Genomic DNA, 20,553 nt, shown 5'->3' on the forward strand with positions numbered 1-20,553 from the left:
AACAAACAAACAAAAATCAAACCAAGCAAATAAACATGAGAAGCTAAACCAAAATGAGCTTGGGTGTTGAAGAAGCAGGGGAATGACTGACTACCACAGGAAAGACACCAACACAACACACCATAAATCCAACCCTGTAGAATTTTATTAGTCTTGAAACTTCCCCACTTTTTCGGTTTTGAAGTTGACATTATTAAGCACCTCTCTTTTTGCCCCCACTATTAAGATTTTCTATGTAATATCACGTAGTGGAAAAGTGACACATAATGAGCCTTTGAAAGACAAACTAAAAACTGAAATCAGAATACTTCCTTTGACTTTAAGAGGCTGAGAATTCATCCAGGTTTTGTTTTGCTTCCTCAGGCCACAAAAGGAATGAGCTGCTCTTTCTCTTTCATTTGCGTTAATAAAGAACAGGGAGCTATTTTTATTTTCCCTTTAAAAAAAAAAAAAGAAGGAATCCTCATTTTAAAACAAGTTTTATCAAGTATGTTACAGTCTGCACACGTAATGCGCTGGGAGGAGTAAAAGCCCTCAGAAACACAGTGCATAGAGCCAATAATGGACTTGTCGCCAACACCCTGTGATTTCATGACTGCCAGAACAAAAACAAATGCCACATTCAGTTCATTGCAAAGAAAATGATTCATTAACTTGATGTGGCTTTTTACTTGACCTGTGTAAGGTGAGTAAAATAAAATTTCATTTTATGAGATTTCAAATTGTCAGCTGCAAGCCTACAGGAACTGTGATGAAATAACCAAGTTCAATGACTAACGCTGCTTCATTCTAATTATTACTGGACTGTAGGTCCCCATCAAGTTTTAGCTGTGAGGTTGTTGCTTTCCTTCCCACAATAAGGTAACAGGCAAACAAAATGTAAATGTCTTTCTGTAAATTGATGGAAAATCAAATGTAAGGTCCTGTTTCAAAGACAGAAGTATCAATCAATCAAGACACGATAATCTGAGTGCAGACATTAAGTCAGTCTTTCTGGAATAACAACTGACTTCACTGATATTTAAATAGTAACTTAAAAAAAAATAAAAAAATCATAGTTTTCAGTCAAAATCAAACATCCACAGTATCAATAATCCTTATAGTCAGAGAAAAAACAAAACCCAAACCAAAACACATGCTGCCTGTATAAATAATGTTCAGTCCTCCAGTCACAACATTAAAGCACTGGGACAACCAAAATCTGCCAAACTACCTAGGTTGGCTGTCCCAGTAAAGGCAGGGGAAGAAAGTCCCCAGCTGATATGGAGTATTTGCGGGGGGGAGGTGAGTGGGAGGGAATTAGTCTCATTCCATATTATGGTAATGGCTACCACATAAATATATAGATGGGAAATAATCATTTAGCTTTAAAAAGTCTTCGTCTTATGCTGGACAACCCACGCACCAAAACAAAAAGAAAAAAATGAAGACAGACTGAAACAAGTGGGGAAAAAGGCAATCCAGAAGCCAAAAACATTGTGAGCAGAGATTTTTCAGCAATGCAGTTTAGGGAACCTCAGCCCCTAGCTGGAAGAGATTAAAGCTGAATTCTATTTTAGTATCTGCAGCGATAAGCCCCGGAGGGATAATATCTTATTCTAGAAGGGCCTAGCTCCCTTTTATTTCCTACCCCTACGAATTTGCTGCAGAAAGGTCAACTCTTTTCAGCAATAACATCATAAATTATGCCACTGTTTGTTTCTTTTTAGAGTTCTAAAAAAATTAACACTTGAACACACACTTCACTGGTTTATTCCCTCCACTAAATCTTGGAAGTAAACAGAAGTGTATTTATATCAGTACTATAATCCTCCTACGGAATGACAGCCTCTGAACATTTTGAACATTACTCCTGATATGATACCAAGCCACATTACCATTCAGGTCAGCGACTGCCAGAATAATGCTCGAGAAAAGTCAAAATAAGTCCTCTGTATGCCTCTAATCTTGTTTCATTTTATATGTTTCAGTATTTTGCTTTCCCTACAGGCAACATGGATGAACACTCAGGAGTGACAGAGAAAATAGAAATAACTATTTTCCGAAGTTTTCTAAGCAACAAAATTCTATCCTGCACACTCCTTCCCATTTCAAGGCTCTGATTGCTGCATGCATATTTTAAAAGTCACAAAATGTTCCTCAGAACAATTGCTCAAAAGTTAATTTCTTAGTTTCTAAACTTAACCGCAGCACTTAACAGATCTTCCTTGTATCAAAAGGTTATCTTCCACTTTCTGTGTAGGCAAATAGTAGGAATGGTTCCTGGTTTCTGCTTTGCATCTAGGTTTACATTATTCCTTTTAATATTTAAGGGCTGTATAACCCAAGCAATGAGTCTCATTAATCACCACTGAATGATTTAACCCAGCCATTCAGTTCCAGATGCCACTCAGTGCTAGAGATATGCTAATTCCTTCCAAGCTTCACCTCCTTTTGCAGCTGAAACCATAATTTTCCACGTTGGTGGAGACAGGATTTCACTCCTTGCATGCGGCCTCCTGCCAATCACTTTTATGCCTGAGCAGTGGCACATTGCAAGCTGCATTCCATGGTTACATCACACACCTTTTCATTAAGCCTCTTCATCATATACATCCTCTGTCCTACATCCTGCTGCTACAGCATCGTAGTCCCAAACTCTACCCTCTCCAGTGATGACAACTGGTTTGAGTAACAAAAAGTAAAACAATTTGTTACTACTCTCGCCTTATTTTCTTTTCTCCTTGTTTTCTCACACTACTTTTTTCCTTTATCGCCTCCTACCATTAAACACTTTGATTGTGAAGTATCTGTCAACTGCTGTACTTAGGGCATCAGCTATATTCCAAAACCAGAAAGTTGCACTGACATAGTTGTTTTGTGAGTGGGAGGTGAGCTCTGAATCTGCTCAGCATCCAAGAGATCTCCTAGCACAAAGCTAGGGCAAGCACTGAATTTAACACCGGGTGCCAAGAGGTTTTGATAGAAGAATAAAAAGAGTAGTGACACTGGTGAACATTTGATCCAAACCCCATATTCTGTATTATGCATTCACCACAATTACAGGCACAACCTATTTTTGGATTTGGGGCTGCTATCCTTATCTTGGGCTTACATGAGTGGGCTTTTTTGATCCAACAGCAGATGTCTAGGTTGAAAAGTCTGCCTTTGACTGATCTTAGTGCACTACATGTTAGTACAGTGCACTACAAAAAGGGACAAGTCGAGAAGATTCTAACAGAATATATATTCATTTTGATTGGCTTCTCATCCTACACAGAGCTATGGAAGTACATGAAAGCTCAAAGCTATACAGCTTTTTTTCCGTTAATTGGCTCTTAAGGAAATGTTCACCACAATCTCAATTTTCGGGTGGGCTATGAACCCACAACAATCCATAAACGTTCACAACTGAAGATGAAGTCAAATGCTTTATGCAATTTAATACAAACACTAGAATCAAGAGTGTCAAAAGGCACTACTGATTTTAAGTGGCTTCAAATTTAGCCTGTAGGTTCCCAACTTCAACAACTCACAACATTTTGGATTACAAAAATCTGAGTTTAAGTGTTTAATGAAAATCAAGCCCCTCTTTAAAGCATGCCCATCTGGTCACTATCAAATCCCCATTTCTTTCCCCTTTACCTACTTCCAAAAGACAGGAAAGTTCACCCCATGCACATCTTTAGGCCTACTTATATGCTTGGCCATATATCATATCTTAATTTCTAAGATGATAAACCATTGATGTACTGTTAATGCTGCTGCAGAAGCAAATAGTAACATTAAAGACCATTAAAGTCATACTCCCGTATGAAGACAGGCTGAGAGAGTTGGGGCTGTTCAGCCTGGAGAAGAGAAGGCTGCGTGGTGACCTCAGAGCAGCCTCCCAGTATCTGAAGGGGGCCTATGGGAATGCTGGGGTGGGACTCTTCGTTAGGGACTGTAGTGGTAGGACAAGGGGTAATGGCTTCAAACTTAAATAGGGGAAGTTTAGATTAGATATAAGGAAGAAGTTCTTTACAGTGAGGGTGGTGAAGCACTGTAATGGGTTGCCCAGGGAGGTTGTGGATGCTCCATCCCTGGCAGCTTTCAAGGCCAGGTTGGACAGAGCCTTGGGTGACATGGTTTAGTGCGAGGTGTCCCTGCCCATGGCAGGGGGGTTGGAACTAGATGATCTTAAGGTCCTTTCCAATCCTAACTATTCTATGATTCTATATAGCAATTCAGACTCATGAACTGCTTTATATGTCTGATCTTCAACGTAAAGGCAGTTAAGCAATTAGATAAGAGGCAATATAACCCAGAATGTAAAATAAGTATCTTGCCTGAGGATATGCAAATTTCAGAACACACAAAAATGCCAGCCAAGCAAGTTTTATTGCAATACTGGCATGAAACAGTTTAACAGTACTAAAGAAATCACAATTCTGATTTATGTACAAGACAGTAAAAGGAGCAGAAGACAAAGACTACAAAACTGAGTAACTTCAGCAGTACAGTTATCTCACGTGGTTGTGACAGATGACTTCAGGTTTCACTGGTTGGAAACCAACCCCCATTATACCCTGCAGTGCACATCTGAGAAGCTAAGTTTTTCCAAAACTGAGTTTATCCAACTGCTAATCCACTATGCAAGAGGAAGAAAATAAAATATTAAGATTTTAAATCCAGAGCTCAGCACAGGCTTGTCAGCTTTACACATCTTTAATCTACACTAAGGGGTGTTCATGTTATTGTAATAATTCTCTATATTAGCACCAGACTTAAGGTAATGCAACACCATATTGAGTAAATACACGCCACCAGAAAAGGGAAGCTTGAATAATTCTGCATATCTGACTGTGCATTTCTTCAAAGAAAGTATATGTATTTCATGACTGCAGCAGAAAACATGCTTGTTTTCTGGTTTAAAAAAATATTCATACCATTTCAATAATATTATATTCAAGTAGCCATTTTGGTCTAAGCTGAATTTAATAAGTTATATTTAAATTAAATGCTCTATTTCACTTACAGTGATTTACTTAAATATTAACAAACATTTAACATAGTACAGAAAGCCCTATGGCCCTCTAAAGGCCTCAAGTTTGGTGGCAGAAAACAAGAGGTAAATGGGAATACATTGTGGAATTTACGTCTACCACCAGTCAGCAAATCCATAGAGGTATTCTTCTCTTGTTTAGATATGGAATCCGATTGTTTGTTATGGAATTTCTTTGAAAACCAAGTAAGAAAGAAGTCTTCAGCAACATATTTACTATTTGGTGAAAGTATATATGCCAATACAAGCATTCTATACATGTCAACATTCTGACAGAGAAGATGAATACCTCGGATGCCTTTATGAAAAACATGTTCTTACGCACTACCTGTATAAAGTTTATATTAAAAAAATATATATATATATCTCCCTTAAGGTAAAAGCCAAACATGTTAAAAACAAGGTGGAAAACAACAAAAAAATTGCTATTGCTGTTACCAAAATCTACAAAAAAATGCTACTGCTGTTACTGAAATCTACATATTGAACACCTACATGAGAAGGCGAAGTGCATGCCCAAGTTATATTACCAGGGCCCCAGGGCCTTCATTCCTCCTGCAGCAACACGTTGGCATAATTTCATTAACAGTTAGATGGAAAAGTGCTCAAGTTCTGTGTAGTTCTTCAGATAGTGGCACTCGAAGCAACTATGAGTAAGCCTGAGGACCTGAAGTGTACTTTTCACAATGCAGCAAAGCTGCTTTTTAAACTTTCGAAACATGTAGATTTAAATAAAGGATCAGCAAATACATTCTCTGCTCTTTAACGGTAGATCCTACTTCCTAATTTTCCAAGTTTCTGGAAAACCAATTAACACTAAAATTACTTCCCACTAAAAAAAGGGAAAGCAAAAGGTTTCCTATTCCCCTTCTAAGCAGGAGTTTGCCTCCTTTCAGTAAGGCCACCTTGAGGATGTACCATTCAATAAACCATTCTGTCCTCAGCAAAAGAGAACCAACTTCCTCTGTCCACGCGTGTGAACGGAGCATTCTGTATCTTCTCCTTAACTGCAGCTGCTCAGACGACAAGTAGGCTCTAAATTAAAAGACTGGCCTGCCACCATTCACGAATCACATTACTGTTAATTTATCTATTTTGGTTTCATCAGTCACACACTGACACACACAAACACCCATCAGTCTTGGACAGAAACCTTCCTAAGCTTCAGAACAAGAAGAGCATGGAAAATACCTACAAATCTCAGAGAACCCTAGAATAGTTCTCAATGTTTGACAGCATTTAAAATTCCTCAGTCGTTCATATACTCCTTCACTTTCCCACTAAAAATAGTTCTCTCACTTTATAGTCTGTTTCTTCACATGCCGTTTGAAAGTACTTTTCTTAAGGCTCTATTCATTGTTATATTGAAGCGTAGGACATCTCCCCTACTACTTGTACCTAAAATAGATACTTCAAAAGTTAAATGGTAATAAATCCTTGCCCTTCTCTCCCTCTGGCTGAATTTGTGCTGTTCTTTTAACATCAATTAAAACATATATCTTCCTGGTCTGAAAGGCCTACCCTTGGACCTCTTATTAAGTATCCCAAAACTATATCTTACCATTTTTGTGGGTAAATCTGGGTAGATGCAGAGTTTTTCTAATGAAATCGTTGTGTCAACCAACAAAGAAATTATGACATCCAAAATTAAATTCAACACCACCTTATTTTGAAAAAGCTTACCATCATCTTCGGGGAAAGGTAACTTCCAGTACCTGGCCTAAGTCTTTCAGTATCCTGATTATTAGCTCTTTAAAAATCCAACCTCAAAAACACAATACAATGACAAAATAACAAGATTCTGCACATCCAACTGAAAACTGGTCGTTATCAGCTTCCCATCTGCTCCTCTTTTTCACCTGTAGAGACCTTCCACAGCACTAAGTCTCAACTGCACAAGTTCAACATAGCTGGCTGCCATCTATGGCCAGAATCATACAATGGTTTGAGTTGGAAGGGACCTTAAAGTTCATCCAGTTCCACCCCCTGCCACGGGCAGGGACACCTTCCACTAGAGCAGGTTGCTCCAAGCCCCTGTGTCCAACCTGGCCTTGAACATTGCCAGGGATGGGGCAGCCACAGCTTCTCTGGGCACCCTGTGCCAGCGCCTCAGCACCCTCACAGGGAAGAACTTCTTCCTAATGTCTAATCTAAACCTACCCTCTTTCACCTTAAATATCTGCAGAACAAAACACTGGTTCTCACAAGACACCTTCTTTCTTCACATAAAATGTCCTTCTATCCACAGTACTTTAGTACTGATTTAAAGCTGACACAATCATCGGTCAGAAGGCATCAGCGTATGTGTGAAACATGCAATTATAGTCAAACAGCGGCATTAGGACCTTCGCAGGTAATCCTAAAGAAGGTATGAAGATAAGGTATAAACTAGTTAATTATCTGCCCTTAAAAGCACCTCTGACTTTCAAGATACTTAAGAAGAGTATCTCTTTGTAGCTGTACTCTCACCTTACGGTCAAGCTTCTAGTCGTCAACAGGAAAACACTCTTATTTTCCCTGTTTACACAATTTATTGGACTTCAAATACACCTCAGTCGCTACCTCAGTTATTTCACTATTTACTTTACAATTTTATGAAAAGGCACTCAGGTGAAAAGTTAAGGAAGGTTATCACCACCAAACAAGATTATATAGCAGAATACACAAATAAAATGTGTCAGGACCTCAGCACATAAAATTCTTAAGTGTCCTTTAGTTTGCTTGGAAAGAGCAAGGTTCCTACTAACTTCCTGACTGCAAAATAACCTCGAAATATTAACAGGTATTGACAACAAAAAGCCTTTTTCCTCACCATTCCAGTATACAAAAACCCCCCAACAAATTCACAACAATAACTTGTACATTGACTGGTTTTAGCTATGAAAGAGAAGTCATTTGAAGAAGAATCTAAACCAGCTACCATGACATCAAGCCAAGTGACCGTTATTCACACAACAGATTTAATGATTGCAAAAATAATGAACTGTAGAAGCTGAGCAAGTGACTGCACTTGCAAGCTCCAGCATATTATTAAATTAATTAGACAAAGCTATCCCCATATGAGACATAGTATTACACTTGTTTAGGATTGTGAAACAGAAGTCCTCCGGTTATTTAGGAAAATTAAGTACCAAATAAAAACCAGTATTAACTGAAAGAGAGGGAATAGGTTCTCAGTACAGCAGATTTCTCTGGCTTGAATGTCTAAATATTTTCCCTCTCTACTTCTCATGAAAACAAGATTGGTTTTGATCCCACATCGGAAGTCTTTGGCCATCACTTCAGAAGCATTTTACATGAAAACATCATCTCGCTATGAATAACGTCAAATATTAACATGTGATAAACAACGCTGTTACCGATGTGTCACTAGCTTCTGCTGAATATTTGTGAAGGCCCATCTATCTTTGCAGATCCAATCAGAGCCTTTAGCCTGTAGACTTTGGGCATGAGATTCAGGAGTATCCTTCACATAATTCATGTTTTCTGATAAAATCTTACAGACAGTACACAGCGATCCTCCAAAATTCCGCACCCTGAACATTACAGTTGATCCCTGCTAATGAAAATACTGGGTTGCTTCAGGACAATGACATGAGACTACACAAAATAGAAGCAAGAAAACATTTGACAACCAACACTGACTGCAGCAGGTGAAAGTCAGCTTAAGTGTTCTTCTGTTTGAACAGGTATCCAAATTAATCGCTAAGCTTTATGAAAAAGTGTCTCTAGTTGAACGGTAACAAAACCCACACAAATGCGAGTTAAAAAAAGTTTTATCTCCACAGATACTATCAGCACTCACAAGTGTAAGTGGTTCTGAATCAGTCAAACACCTGGATATTTGGAGAATATTCCATCACAAATAAGGAATTACCAATTTCATAGCACGTGGTTATTTCTTTCCCAGCATTAAGTCCTCAAACACAACGTGTGTCCAGCTTCTTCAACTGTAAGCAGCTGACTCAATCTTTCTTAAACACTTCAGTAGAATTACAACAGAACACCATGCATTAGGATAGGTGAAAAACAGCTGAGTTTTACGTTTTCTTGGGTGGCTTATTTGCTTTACAGATTATGCACTTAGGCATCCATAACCCTTTGAATTAGTGCACAACGTTTTATCAAATCTCTCATTTTATTTACTTTTAGAAAATAAAGAAAAAGAGCAAAAACACTTCCTGAAATACTCAAATGCTGCATGAAGGGAAGTTCCCCCCCTTAAACAAACTTGAGACAAACAAAACATCTCAAAGAAATGGCTAATTTATTTACTCCAATAGGTAGGCTAGCCAACTGGACTTTGGGGACGCTCCATGGACACCCCTAAACTATTAACCATCAGAAGATAACTCTCCCATGAAGGAATACAAGAGACAATTTTGCCCTCCACTGGCTAGAACTATCACTAGAAACCTTGCCTGCCTTGCTGCTGTCAGAGCTGCCTATTTCACGCTGCATGAAAAGCCCTCTTGAGCAAATGTACCACCCCCAATTTGAAGCACAGTAATTAGTACAGGGTATCATGAACAGGAGAGGGGGGGAAGACATTTTGAGCAGGTAGGAATCAGCAAGGCAATGAAACACCTTGTAGAAACATAAAGATTTCTGTGGAGGGATCAGAAAAATCAAACAATAACATATTTAGCCTTGAGAATTGCTAGAGCAGTGAACACATATGTGGAAAACCAGAACCTTGACATTCTTATTCCCAGCAAAAGCATTCTGCATATTACTCTCCAGATAACTGAAAGCTTTTATTTTCCAAACATATCAATTTGATGCTGCTGTTTCTTAGAGGTGGAAAAATGAAAACTATGGATTCTGAAGGAAAGACTGCCTCAAAATGGAGGAAAAGGGGCAGAATGCAGGTAAATACTCAAGAAAACAGGATATCAGAGAAGTACCCCTTAAAGCAATTTTTATTCTTATCTTTATGCAAAGAAGCATTGAAATTACACTGGGAGAACAAGGGAGGAAAGCTGCTACATTCCAACGTTCAAAATAATTCAAATTTAAATTTATTCAACATTTATTAACCACAGTCTTAGATGAAAGAAGGTACTTCACAGGATTGCACACAGGCAACACCAAAGGTAAAAATTAGGGGTTTTAAATTCTAAGTGGTTTACCAATTACTGTTTTAACAAACACTAACCCACTTACCTTTCTATTATTAAGATTTTCCTCATCCCCATCCCCCAGTTATTTCCCACCTCTCAGCGGAAGTTTCTAACACCCCATTTAGAGTGTGGCCACACAAACCCTTGATTCAGTATTGGGTGTGAGTGAGGGAAGTGAAAACCTTCAGTGGAAAAGGGAGGAAAGGATCAATCAACTTGCAAGCAGATCAGCTGTCAGTAGAACTCAAAGGATTTCAGTGTGGAAACTGCTGTAGATGACTCCTGTCCTTCCTCCTGCATTGCAGCCATCTGCCCTCAGACTTCATCCTGCCAAAGGTTTCTGGCATCTCCATTGTTCTGGACAGAAGACCGACTATTTGATCACATTCTAGCTGAGGCGAAAAAGAAACCCCTCTGGTGAAGGAGCTGGAACAAAGTTATTCTCTGGTGTCTGCCTCTATCTTTGTTACTGACTTTGCTTACATGGCAAAAACAAAAACCTCCATGAAAAATATCATGAGGTTGTTTTTTTTTCCTGTCCAACTCTGCTGGAATCAACATTATTAAAAGAGAACATCCCCATTCTGAGGTGGAAAGAAAAAAAAAGAACAACCAACCAACAACAAACAACTTATACCAATCTTACTCTGTTGAGCATTTATGTGAGAAATAGATGAGAGAATTAAAAAAACAAAACCCCACAACCAAACTGTTTCTTAACTTGTAGTTTAGGATACCCCAGTGCAGAACCGAGTTACAGAGTACACGGTCTGTGAAGTCAACTTTTCCAAGGTGGGGACGACTGGCTTTACAAAGAGCAAATCAGTGAAATGGCTCTCTCCCATTCCAGTTGTTTCGTCCATTAGATAAAGAAGGCAACACAGAGAAAAACAACTTAAAAATGGCATGCCTGACACAGTCAAAAGTGAACAGGGTTAGACTTACTCTCTTCTAAAAGAGAGAGATGCAAAGCTTTCCATATTCGAAGCCACAAGAAGCAAACCTATGACCCAACAGCAGAAATTTAATAGTTAAATTTATTATATAATCTAGAAACAGACCTAAGTTATTGCATTCGGTGACATAATTAAGGCTTAAAGCTTCAGGCAGTATACTTAAGTCTTTCAAAAACTTCATTCATTCATTTACTGACCAGGTGTCTCACGCTACCGCAACTTTAATGACTGAAAGGGGTCCTCAGCAAACCCGTAACAATCAATTAAGGCAGAAAAGTTAACACCCAAACTAACCCTTACTGTAACACAAAGTTTTACTACGTTTACCCCTAGCTTAACGTTCGACAAAAGTCGTTGTTGGGAACGGGAAGGAATACTGCAAGCAGACAGATCCGGCCTCCCGAGAGCAACAGGAAGCTTCTGCAGGAACAAGCCCGAACACCCGCAGCACCGCCAGACACACCCCGGTCCGCACGGACACCGCGCCCCGGCCCGCAGCCCTCTACCCCCCGCACCACAGCTAGACAGGGGCTGCTCACACGGAGTAAGACCAGGAGCAGCAGCACCCCATCAGTACGGCCCTATCTCGAACCTATAGGATGCCCCAGCAGACACAAGCCCCGCACCAACACTGACCGATGACCACCCATCCCCACTGCCTCCTGGCCACTCGCTCCCACTTATCACGCTGGCGCTTCACTCCACACACACGGGTACACTTTAACCGCCAAGGTGAAGCAAAACCTGTCCCCAACCGCCCCATTCCCCCACCGCCGTGCTCCCCACTGGCGGCGGGGTTAACCCCTTTACGCGCGGTTGCGACGGGGGACCGGCCATTAACGGACCGCCTGAGGGGGGAGGGAGGGGGGCGCCGTACCTGCGCCCTCTCCCCGGCGCGGTAATCGTGGGGAGCCCCCACCGAGCGGAAGGCTCAGCCCGCCTCCCGCTGGAGGACGGGGTCGCTTCCCGCCGTGCCCGGTCACCAGCCGCGCTTAAAGCAAGCGACCTGGGGAAGGGGCGAGCCACGACCGCCCTCAGCCCCGGGGTCACGCAGCCCCGGTCCCCGCACCCAGCCCCGGGCACCCCCCGCCCGCAGAGGGGCTACGGCCAGCGGGAGCTCCCGGCACCGTGCCCGCGGCAAACACGGTGCGGGCGCTCGCCGGGTGTAAATCCAGCTTCTTTCCCAAGGAAAAGACAGGGGCGGCAGGGCGCCGAGAGGCCGACTAACGCATCGCCCCCCTCGCCAAACCGGGGTGGGCGGCGGGAGCGCGGCCTCGCCTCCCACTGCCCTACGCGTGGTGGTTACCTGAGGTGAGACATATGAATCCAAAGAGGTAAAAGTGAGCAAACTCCGCGATCATTGTCCTCGGGTGGCGCCTGCAAGCAGTCTCATGCCAAAAGAGCGGGGGGAGAAGCGGAGAGCCCCCAGTTGTAATTCCACAGAAGCTTAGCGCCAGCGAGGTTTCCTAATCCCGCCGGACTCCCGGAGCGAGCCCCCTCGGGGGAGGGCGCTGTCAGCTCCGCGGGGCTCCAGCAGCACGCCAGCTCCGGCCGGCCTCCCTTCTCCTGGCCCGGGCTCCCCTCAGCGGCGCCTTGACACTTCCCAGGACCATCCAAAGCGACAGGAGAAAACAAAAGATCCTCGAGTTCCCGCAGCCGACGTCCGCCGCCTCCCGATCACAAGTTGCTGCCTCAGCCCGGGACGTTGCGCTCGGTGCCGGGGACGAGCCAGTAGCGGAACGCAGCCGGGACGGGTACGGACCGGCCACCGCCGCCCTCCGCGAAGGCGAGAGGCGCGCAGGGAAGCGCTCCCGGCAAAGTGCCCCGCCAAGTCACTGTGCACCCGGCGCGGGCGGCGGACGGCGGGCAGAGCGCGGCGGCGGAGCGGCGGCAGCCCCCGCTCCCATGACGGGGGAAGGAGGCGGGCGCGTCGGGGGCCGCGGCGGAGCCCGGCCGCACAGTCAGGCGGGGCGGCGGGCAGGGGAGCCCCGGCGGCAGCCCCTTGCCCTGCCCAGCATCGCCACCGACCCCTGCACGCAGGAATCCCAATCCCCAGCCCCCGGAGGAGGGCGCGGGGGGGTGCGGAGGACGAAAGAAAGGAAGAAAGGGGAGAAAGCGAGAGAGGGCGAGCGAAACTTCCCCGGGCCAACGCCCCCAGCCACCCACCCTCCCCGCCCGCCTTCGGTGCGGCGGCAGCGGGGGGAGGAGGAGGAGGAGGAGGAGGAGCGGCTGCTCGCCTTCCCCCGCCGGGGCAGCGGTGCACGAGTCAGGCGGGGCCGAGCCCGCCGCGCCTGAACTTTCTGGTGTCACGTCGAGCCGCCCGCGGCCGCCGCGGGTTTCCCCTTCCCCCTCCCGGCCGCCTCCTCCCCGCGCTGCCGCCGCCGCCGCCGCGGCAGGTCTTGTGCCGCCTCAGGACACCTTAAAGGAGCCGCACTTACACGGTCTGAGCCGCTGGGCTGGGGGAAGAGAGCCCGGGCTGAGCCGGGGTAGCATCAGTCACAGGATAAGTTGAGCTTCTCCCCTGAAAACAAGCGAACAAGCAAACAGCCCCAACTCGGGTCTCCAGAACCCCAAGCCACAAGTGGAAAATAGCAGGACATGTGTCGAGGCTGCCGTCGAAGTTACCGACCCGCTGTCCAGGCGATTCTGCACTGTTGGGTACCCGCTCACCATCGCGGCGCGGTCCACGTTTGGCCGGGCCACGGCTCACCTTTCCCCGCACGGTCTACCCGAGTGTTTGCCGTAAGGATCAGTGGCACTAGCAGGTGGCACCGTGGGCAGGTACAGCACTGTCCAGCATTCCCAGTGGAGCGAGGAGACAGCGGTTCACAGGATGATCCCTAGTGCCTGCAGCCTGGCCATGCGCCAGGCATGGACCCAACCTCTGGAACAAGCGTCCTCAAACCCTCGCTCCTGCAGCTGGGTGCATGGACACACGTTGTGCTGAACTACTCGCAGCTCGGCTCCACGTGGTCGTGTCAGCCTCATCTCCTACCAGAAGTAGTGGTGGGGCAAAAAGGCTTAACACTGTAGGTGGAAAGGGAAGCTGGACGTTGTCCTGGTTTCACCTGGGATAGAAGCCGAAGTAAGAAAGACTGCTGCCCGGTAAATTGGATATAGAGCAGCACTACCACCTCACAGCAAAGCTCCAGCTCTTCCTGGGTTTCATTCATTAAATTATGAGGATTGAATGAGATATAAAAAGAAATTTAATTTCTAAGAAGCATGTTGAATATATTAACCCCATTGCAAGTGAGCCTTTTCTTGCAGTGGGATAATAAAGCTACAGAGAAAGAACCTTCCTTTGCTCCCTGTCTCAGGATTTATACACACCCCACACTTATCAGCCAGACAGGTCTGGTTGCTCTAGGCCACCATTGATTGCACTGCACTCACACTGCCATGCCACTGCATTTGCCCCATTTTGCCTCCCTTGGGGTGGCATTGGGCAGATTCTGGCTAAAAGTCCAACATCAGAAAGGTCCTGCGGGTTGCACTGAATCAATTTCAGTCCATTTTTATGTGAGATCTGTAAAGACAAATTTTCAATAACATAAAACATAACTGGTTTACATTGGAAAAGGAAGCTCCTGGTTGTGTATATCCAGTGTGCACATACCAGCAGCAACCAAACTGGCAGGATTTTCCACTATAACTGATGAGAATAGACCAAACATTAGAACACTCAAAAGTCAGAAAAATACTCTAGTGGTTTAACACCAATTGAACATTAATTTCCAGAGAGAAAAAAGGGAATTAGTGTCCTGCTTCAAACACATTTAGGAAAAGATAACAACCGTGGGATCATTAATAGTGAATACTTTTGCGTATGACCAGATTTCTTCAAGTTGTACCTAGCCAATTGCCCTTCTGCCCAGTAACCTCATGCATCGTTCTGTACTTTAGGAAAGAAAAATGTATTAGCACCTCCAGAATTAAAACACACCACGCAGCCAGTGACAAGGTCCTAGATAATCCTTCAACCCCAGTGAGAAGTTTGAGATTCCAACAAGTTAGGCCTGGAGTTGTTCTTTTCTGATTAAATAAACAGGAGTCACAGGCAGGACTGAAAATGAGCTTCAAGAGTTCATTTATTTCACCTCCCTATTCTGAGATAGGGTCATATACAAATAGACTCCTATCAGCAAGTATTTTTTAATCCCATTGCTATACATTTCTAGTGGCTGGAATGTCATATTCTCTTTAGGTAACCTGTTCCAGTTACTATATAGTAAGATTTTTTTCTTAAGCCTAGACTAAATAGTCTCTAGGAACAAGACATACTACCTACCACTGATAACAGTTTGAACATGTTTTTTATTCCTCCCATAGTATCAATACTTGACAGACTCATATTGTACCAAATTATGTATTTTAATTGCTTCTGTTAACAAAACCACAAATCCACAAGTAGGTCACTCCATAGGGAATAAATGGGCTTATATATTCTGTGAATATACAAACACACATATATTTTATATATGCATGTATTTATTTACTTGTGTCATTTTTATGTATTCTTGGTTTTATACGTAGCTACCATTACTCTCCGTAATGTTTAATTGTAAAAACATAATTTTTAATGCATTTCTATGACACATGTATTATCCAGCAACATAAATTAATCCATTTACTTTGTAGCTGGCAACAAATATATACAACATGGAGAGACGGTAAATAGAGCATTTAGCTAATTCCCGGATAAATCTGATTCTCAAATCTGTTTCATGTACATGAGCAAAGTAGCAGGTTTCTTGGTTCATGCACTCTTTTTGCTTGGGTCATTCAAAAAAAAAGGCTGGTAAAATTTTATGCTGTGTTGAAGTCTTATATATACTGGATGTTGATTCTCTAATGTCACTTTTCAGAGACATTCCATATACAGCAGTGGATTAAAGCTCTGAAGTTTGAATGACCTTACCACATGATCATGAGGTAAGTAAAACAGTTACCCTATCTTTAACAGGCATCTAAGGCTGTATCACTGTGAAGAAATCTTTTTCCTTTAAGGAGTACATGTTCATTCTACTTTAGGTACTTAAAGTTCACTAGATCTTCAAAGACTTGTTCAATTTGTACTGTCTCAGATGCTTCGTAACACAATGTTTAGCTGTCAGTGTTTTCTTCCTTCAGAAAAATTACTGGGAGTGGATATATACTGCTCTAATTATCTTAAAAAAAATCATTTAGATTGTAATAATATATAACAGCTGCACAGCTGAGTGAATCTCTTTGAATTGTAAGCCTACAGAAATTCATCAGGAAAAAGTAATTGACATCATCTTTAATCCTGCAGATGTTCTTCCAAAATGTGGCCTATTCAAGCATCTTTATTGTCCTTGATACTGAGACATATATACATATATATGAGACACACGCACACATATATATATATCTCTGTCAGAAAATATTTCTAGGTAAAGAAACATGGCTTTAACCTCTTAAGATCTGGGGAACGTGTATTAAAATGCAGATGTACTTGCTGTGTTAACTCTGCAATACGTGAAATGTGAATGCCTGAAAAATAATCAGCTAAGATAAGGTAAGTTTGGTGGCATCTGAAAAGGGGAAGGCAAAAATGTTGTAAAAGTAGGTTCCATTCTAAATTATATCAATGGATAATTTTGGCTCCAGAAAGCATAAAAAAATAGCGCACTTCCAGTGACATAAAGTCATGTTTTTAAGTGAATTTAAAACTACAGAAAGTACAGTAACATATGCACTTGATTGTACAGCACCACACATCTACTACATTCATCGAAGTGAAATATTAGCTCTAGTTCCCAGCACTTTTAATTTAGATTTCATACAATACTGAATGCATAACAGTTGAAGGACTGAATTTTTAGTCCGGCATTTATCTTCTAGATGTCACCCTCCTGTTCCCCACCATTTTTAAGTCTTAAACAACCACATAATTTCTCAGAGAACAGGAGTAGTCCTGTGCACAAAATAGGACTAGTCCTGTGTACAATGTGGAAGTTTTCTAATATTCTTTATTGAAATGCTGCCTGTGTTTGGGGCACAGGACTCTGGTTGGGAAACCTCCAAGGAAAAGAAAAGGTTCTACGGAACTGATAGTTGTGATTCAGCAGATGGCACTCTTCCCTCGAAGTGACTGAAATCAGTGCTGCCTCGGATACAAGGGCCAATGTGCTTGTACAGACTATGTATTTCATGTTACCTGGAAGAACCTAATTTCTGTATGTACTGAAGATCCCAGGGTACTTCTCTCTAAAGGCAGAGATATGCACATGATGTCTTGGATGTGTTAGGGGAGTAACCGCACTCTCCACAAATCTTTCTGAACTTCAAATGACTCTTACCTTCCTGATCTTAAAACTACTGTGTAGCCTCCCGGTTATCTGCGGGAGCTGGCTGCCAGAAATACCTATGTGCCTGCGTGTGTATATTATATGATCACACGTGCACATGTCTGCATATGCGCATGGAATTTATCATTCTGAGCATTCTGAGGCTGGCAGTGAGGATGACGAAATCAGTAACATTATTCTATATGCTACAATTAAGCTTCCTTTGACATCACAGAAAACGAGTTCACATAAGAGTGCACTTTTAGTGTTACCAGTTAGACTTATTATGAAGATGTCTGTACAATTTATTCAAAGTAGAACTATTTTCATAGATTTTTGTCAAGATGTGCGTGAGATCCCTCCCAGCCTTGGGTTCTGCTTTCATACAATCAACCATATAGATTCAAGAATCCCACAAAAAATAGCCGATGTACTTGTATATTCACTCATAATAACTCACGTGATGCCATGTGTCTTGTCCTTTATGGTTTTGGTTTTTTTCTTTTCAGTTAATCTCTTAATCACTTTAATGTTAATTATTTACCTGCTATAGTCTAAAAGATACTTAAATTGCTGTATCACATTATGTTACCCTCAGAATGTAATACTCATTTGAAAAAGGCAGCCACTTAAGTCGTCCACCATATTCCTGCCATTGTTCTATCAGATATAACTGAGTTTTGGAAACTGTTTCTTTCCAGGCTGTTTAGGACACCACAGAAGTGATCTGTTGGATTATTTAGTAAACTGTCTTCAGTAAGCATTAATAAGCTGAAATGAAATGGCAAAACACAAGGAATTATACATCTCCATATATTTGTCTCTAAGTGTATTATGCACTTGGTAGAAATCCTAACTGAAGTCAATAAACATACATGGCAGCAGAATAGTGTATAATTTCAGTAGTTTTTTGCAGGTTGCTGGAGTAGAAAAATGTAGAAAACCCCTGATTTTTCTGCATTAGAACTAAACAGGAAGTGAATTTGTTAGAAAAAGGAACACTATAAAGCGTAGCTGAATATAAAAAGTGTGTGCATAGCAAAACCTTGAAAATCTACAGCTGACAGAATTAATTGAGATAATTATTTTAAATAAATAAAAAATGTTATTATTTCTGTGCCCAAATCAATTTCTGTCTCTTTCTTGACCTGGCTGGTTACTGTTTAAACATGCTATTAAAAGAAATTATTTTCTTGTGTTTGATTGCTAGGGCCTTAACATGATTTTACTTTTATTTATATTAATTTAGGGATGTAACTCTTACTTCTTTGATGTTACTCTTAATTATACCACTCGTGACTTCAGACTTCCAGTATCTTTGACTACACACACATAGTAGTACTCCTACTCATTGCAGAGTAAGGAATAGTAGCAATAAAATTAAAGATTTTATTTACTATGTTGAATGTGTAGCTAGAGACCCTAAACAAGCTCAAGCCTCATTGTGTTAGGTGTATAAAAATAACATGACAAAAGATCCTTTCTTCAAAGGATTTATAATGCATCATTAACGATATAAAGAACTACACGAAAAATTCACCACTGGCATAAACATGTGAAATTCCATTGAAGTTTATCCTCTAATACTCCTTTATATTAGGGGTGAATGCAGCTTTTCATTTCTATTTCAAAGATAGCACATCCCCACTGGAAAAAAAAAAATCACTGAAGCTATATTCCTCTGTTCCCCCCAGTAAAAACTGCTAAGGGCATATTTTCTATTCAGTCTACTCAGCAGACTGGCTCAAATGCTCCTTAAAAATTGTCATAATTATAGGAAATATTGCGTAAAACTTCTGCTCTGTGGTTTTGTTCTTCTTAATGACAAAATGCTAATCTGCTTAATATGTAATTTATATACAAACAACACAGTATTTATTGCAGAACCAGTGTTATCTCTGATATTACTAAACAAAGAGAGACCAGTCCCTGAAATCTCAGTATTTGCTTTAAGTATTTAACAAATGAACCATTCAGTGCTCACTATCTCCTTGTTTCTATAGAGTATAGGAAGAGTATGAGGGTGTCACCTAGTGGATTGTTCAGACTGCCTCTAAGAGAGCTAACAAGCAAAAACATCCAAATGGAATTGAATGAACTAACAAAATGAAAGAGAAAGGATTCTTTTTTTCTTTATTTAATTACTCCAGGAATTGTGAAGGCTTCGACAGAGTGTTATTGTTCTGTAATATCTGCCTTTGGCTTCCCATTCATGTCACAGAATCTATTGGCACTGAAAAGGGCTGCATCCGAAATTTTGAAGAGAAAATTACCTATGTTTCTGGCTCAGAGGAAAGGTTTAATATTACCACAGACAAGCATTTAAAATGAGTTGCTCAAAAATTTCAAGATTACAAATAAGTGGAAGAAATTATGTACAGTGCCTGTAGGTTTCATCAATTATATTTTAAAAGAAGGAACTATTCCATGGTTTTCAACAGGCCATCAAAAAAAAAAAAACCCAAAACAAAAAAAAGGGGGGATTTTACACGTATTAGTTTGAGATTGCTGTATGCATTTATAATTCCTGAATAGTTAAGGTTAACCTTAGCAATCTGGAGATGAAAAGGATTACATAAACTATCCATCTTATTTCTTTGATTGAATTACTGCACATATTTAAAGCAGACGCCACTTAAGAACTGAATACCTGCAGTGAATTAACTCAGTCAAATGCAAAGCAGATACCCAAGCCAGCTCACCCAGTACAATTTCAATTGCATGTTGAAATTTAAAATAACCAGCATACAATTTATAATTGCATGATGAAAGCCTATCTGATCCCATATATTTAACCTCTTTTAATTAAAAAAATGCTTACTATAGTTTTAATATTACATTTTGCCCTTGAGTGGAGGAAGGGAAGAAAGTAAGGATGGAACTACAAATGACAGAGACATCCTGTTTTAGTGCCTAGAGCATACATTTTATTACACCCCCTGAATCTTTCAGTGTGTGCTGTGTGACCGGCATGGGAAGAGGAGAAAGTTTTGCCCCACAATGCTATGCTTATTTGCTGCAATCAGAAGTATGTACTACCGGTCGGCAGACACAGTATGCTACTGGAAGCAGTAGCAAAAATTTTACACTAGCAGTAAGCTTTGCTGGCCTTGGTGTTAGTAACCTGCTTGAAGTGG

General features: G+C 41.6%; 1 protein-coding gene across 9 annotated transcripts in view; it reads right to left on the minus strand.

Annotated features, from left to right (window-relative positions):
• ROBO1 (roundabout guidance receptor 1) overlaps positions 1-20,553 on the minus strand; it is a 709,821-nt gene that overhangs the window by 296,482 nt on the left and 392,786 nt on the right. For 3 of the 9 annotated variants that reach the window (XM_032919759.1, XM_030471689.1, XM_030471688.1), the window contains exon 1: positions 12,409-13,239. The exons of the other annotated variants lie outside the window; for them this stretch is intronic. In XM_032919759.1, the coding sequence (XP_032775650.1) occupies positions 12,409-12,463 (55 nt within the window). In that variant the 5' untranslated portion in view covers positions 12,464-13,239. Of the gene's footprint in view, positions 1-12,408; positions 13,240-20,553 lie in introns of those variants that run through there. 9 annotated transcript variants of the gene reach the window in all.

This window comes from Strigops habroptila, chromosome 2, assembly GCF_004027225.2.
Source record: "Strigops habroptila isolate Jane chromosome 2, bStrHab1.2.pri, whole genome shotgun sequence".
NCBI lineage: Eukaryota > Metazoa > Chordata > Aves > Psittaciformes > Psittacidae > Strigops > Strigops habroptila.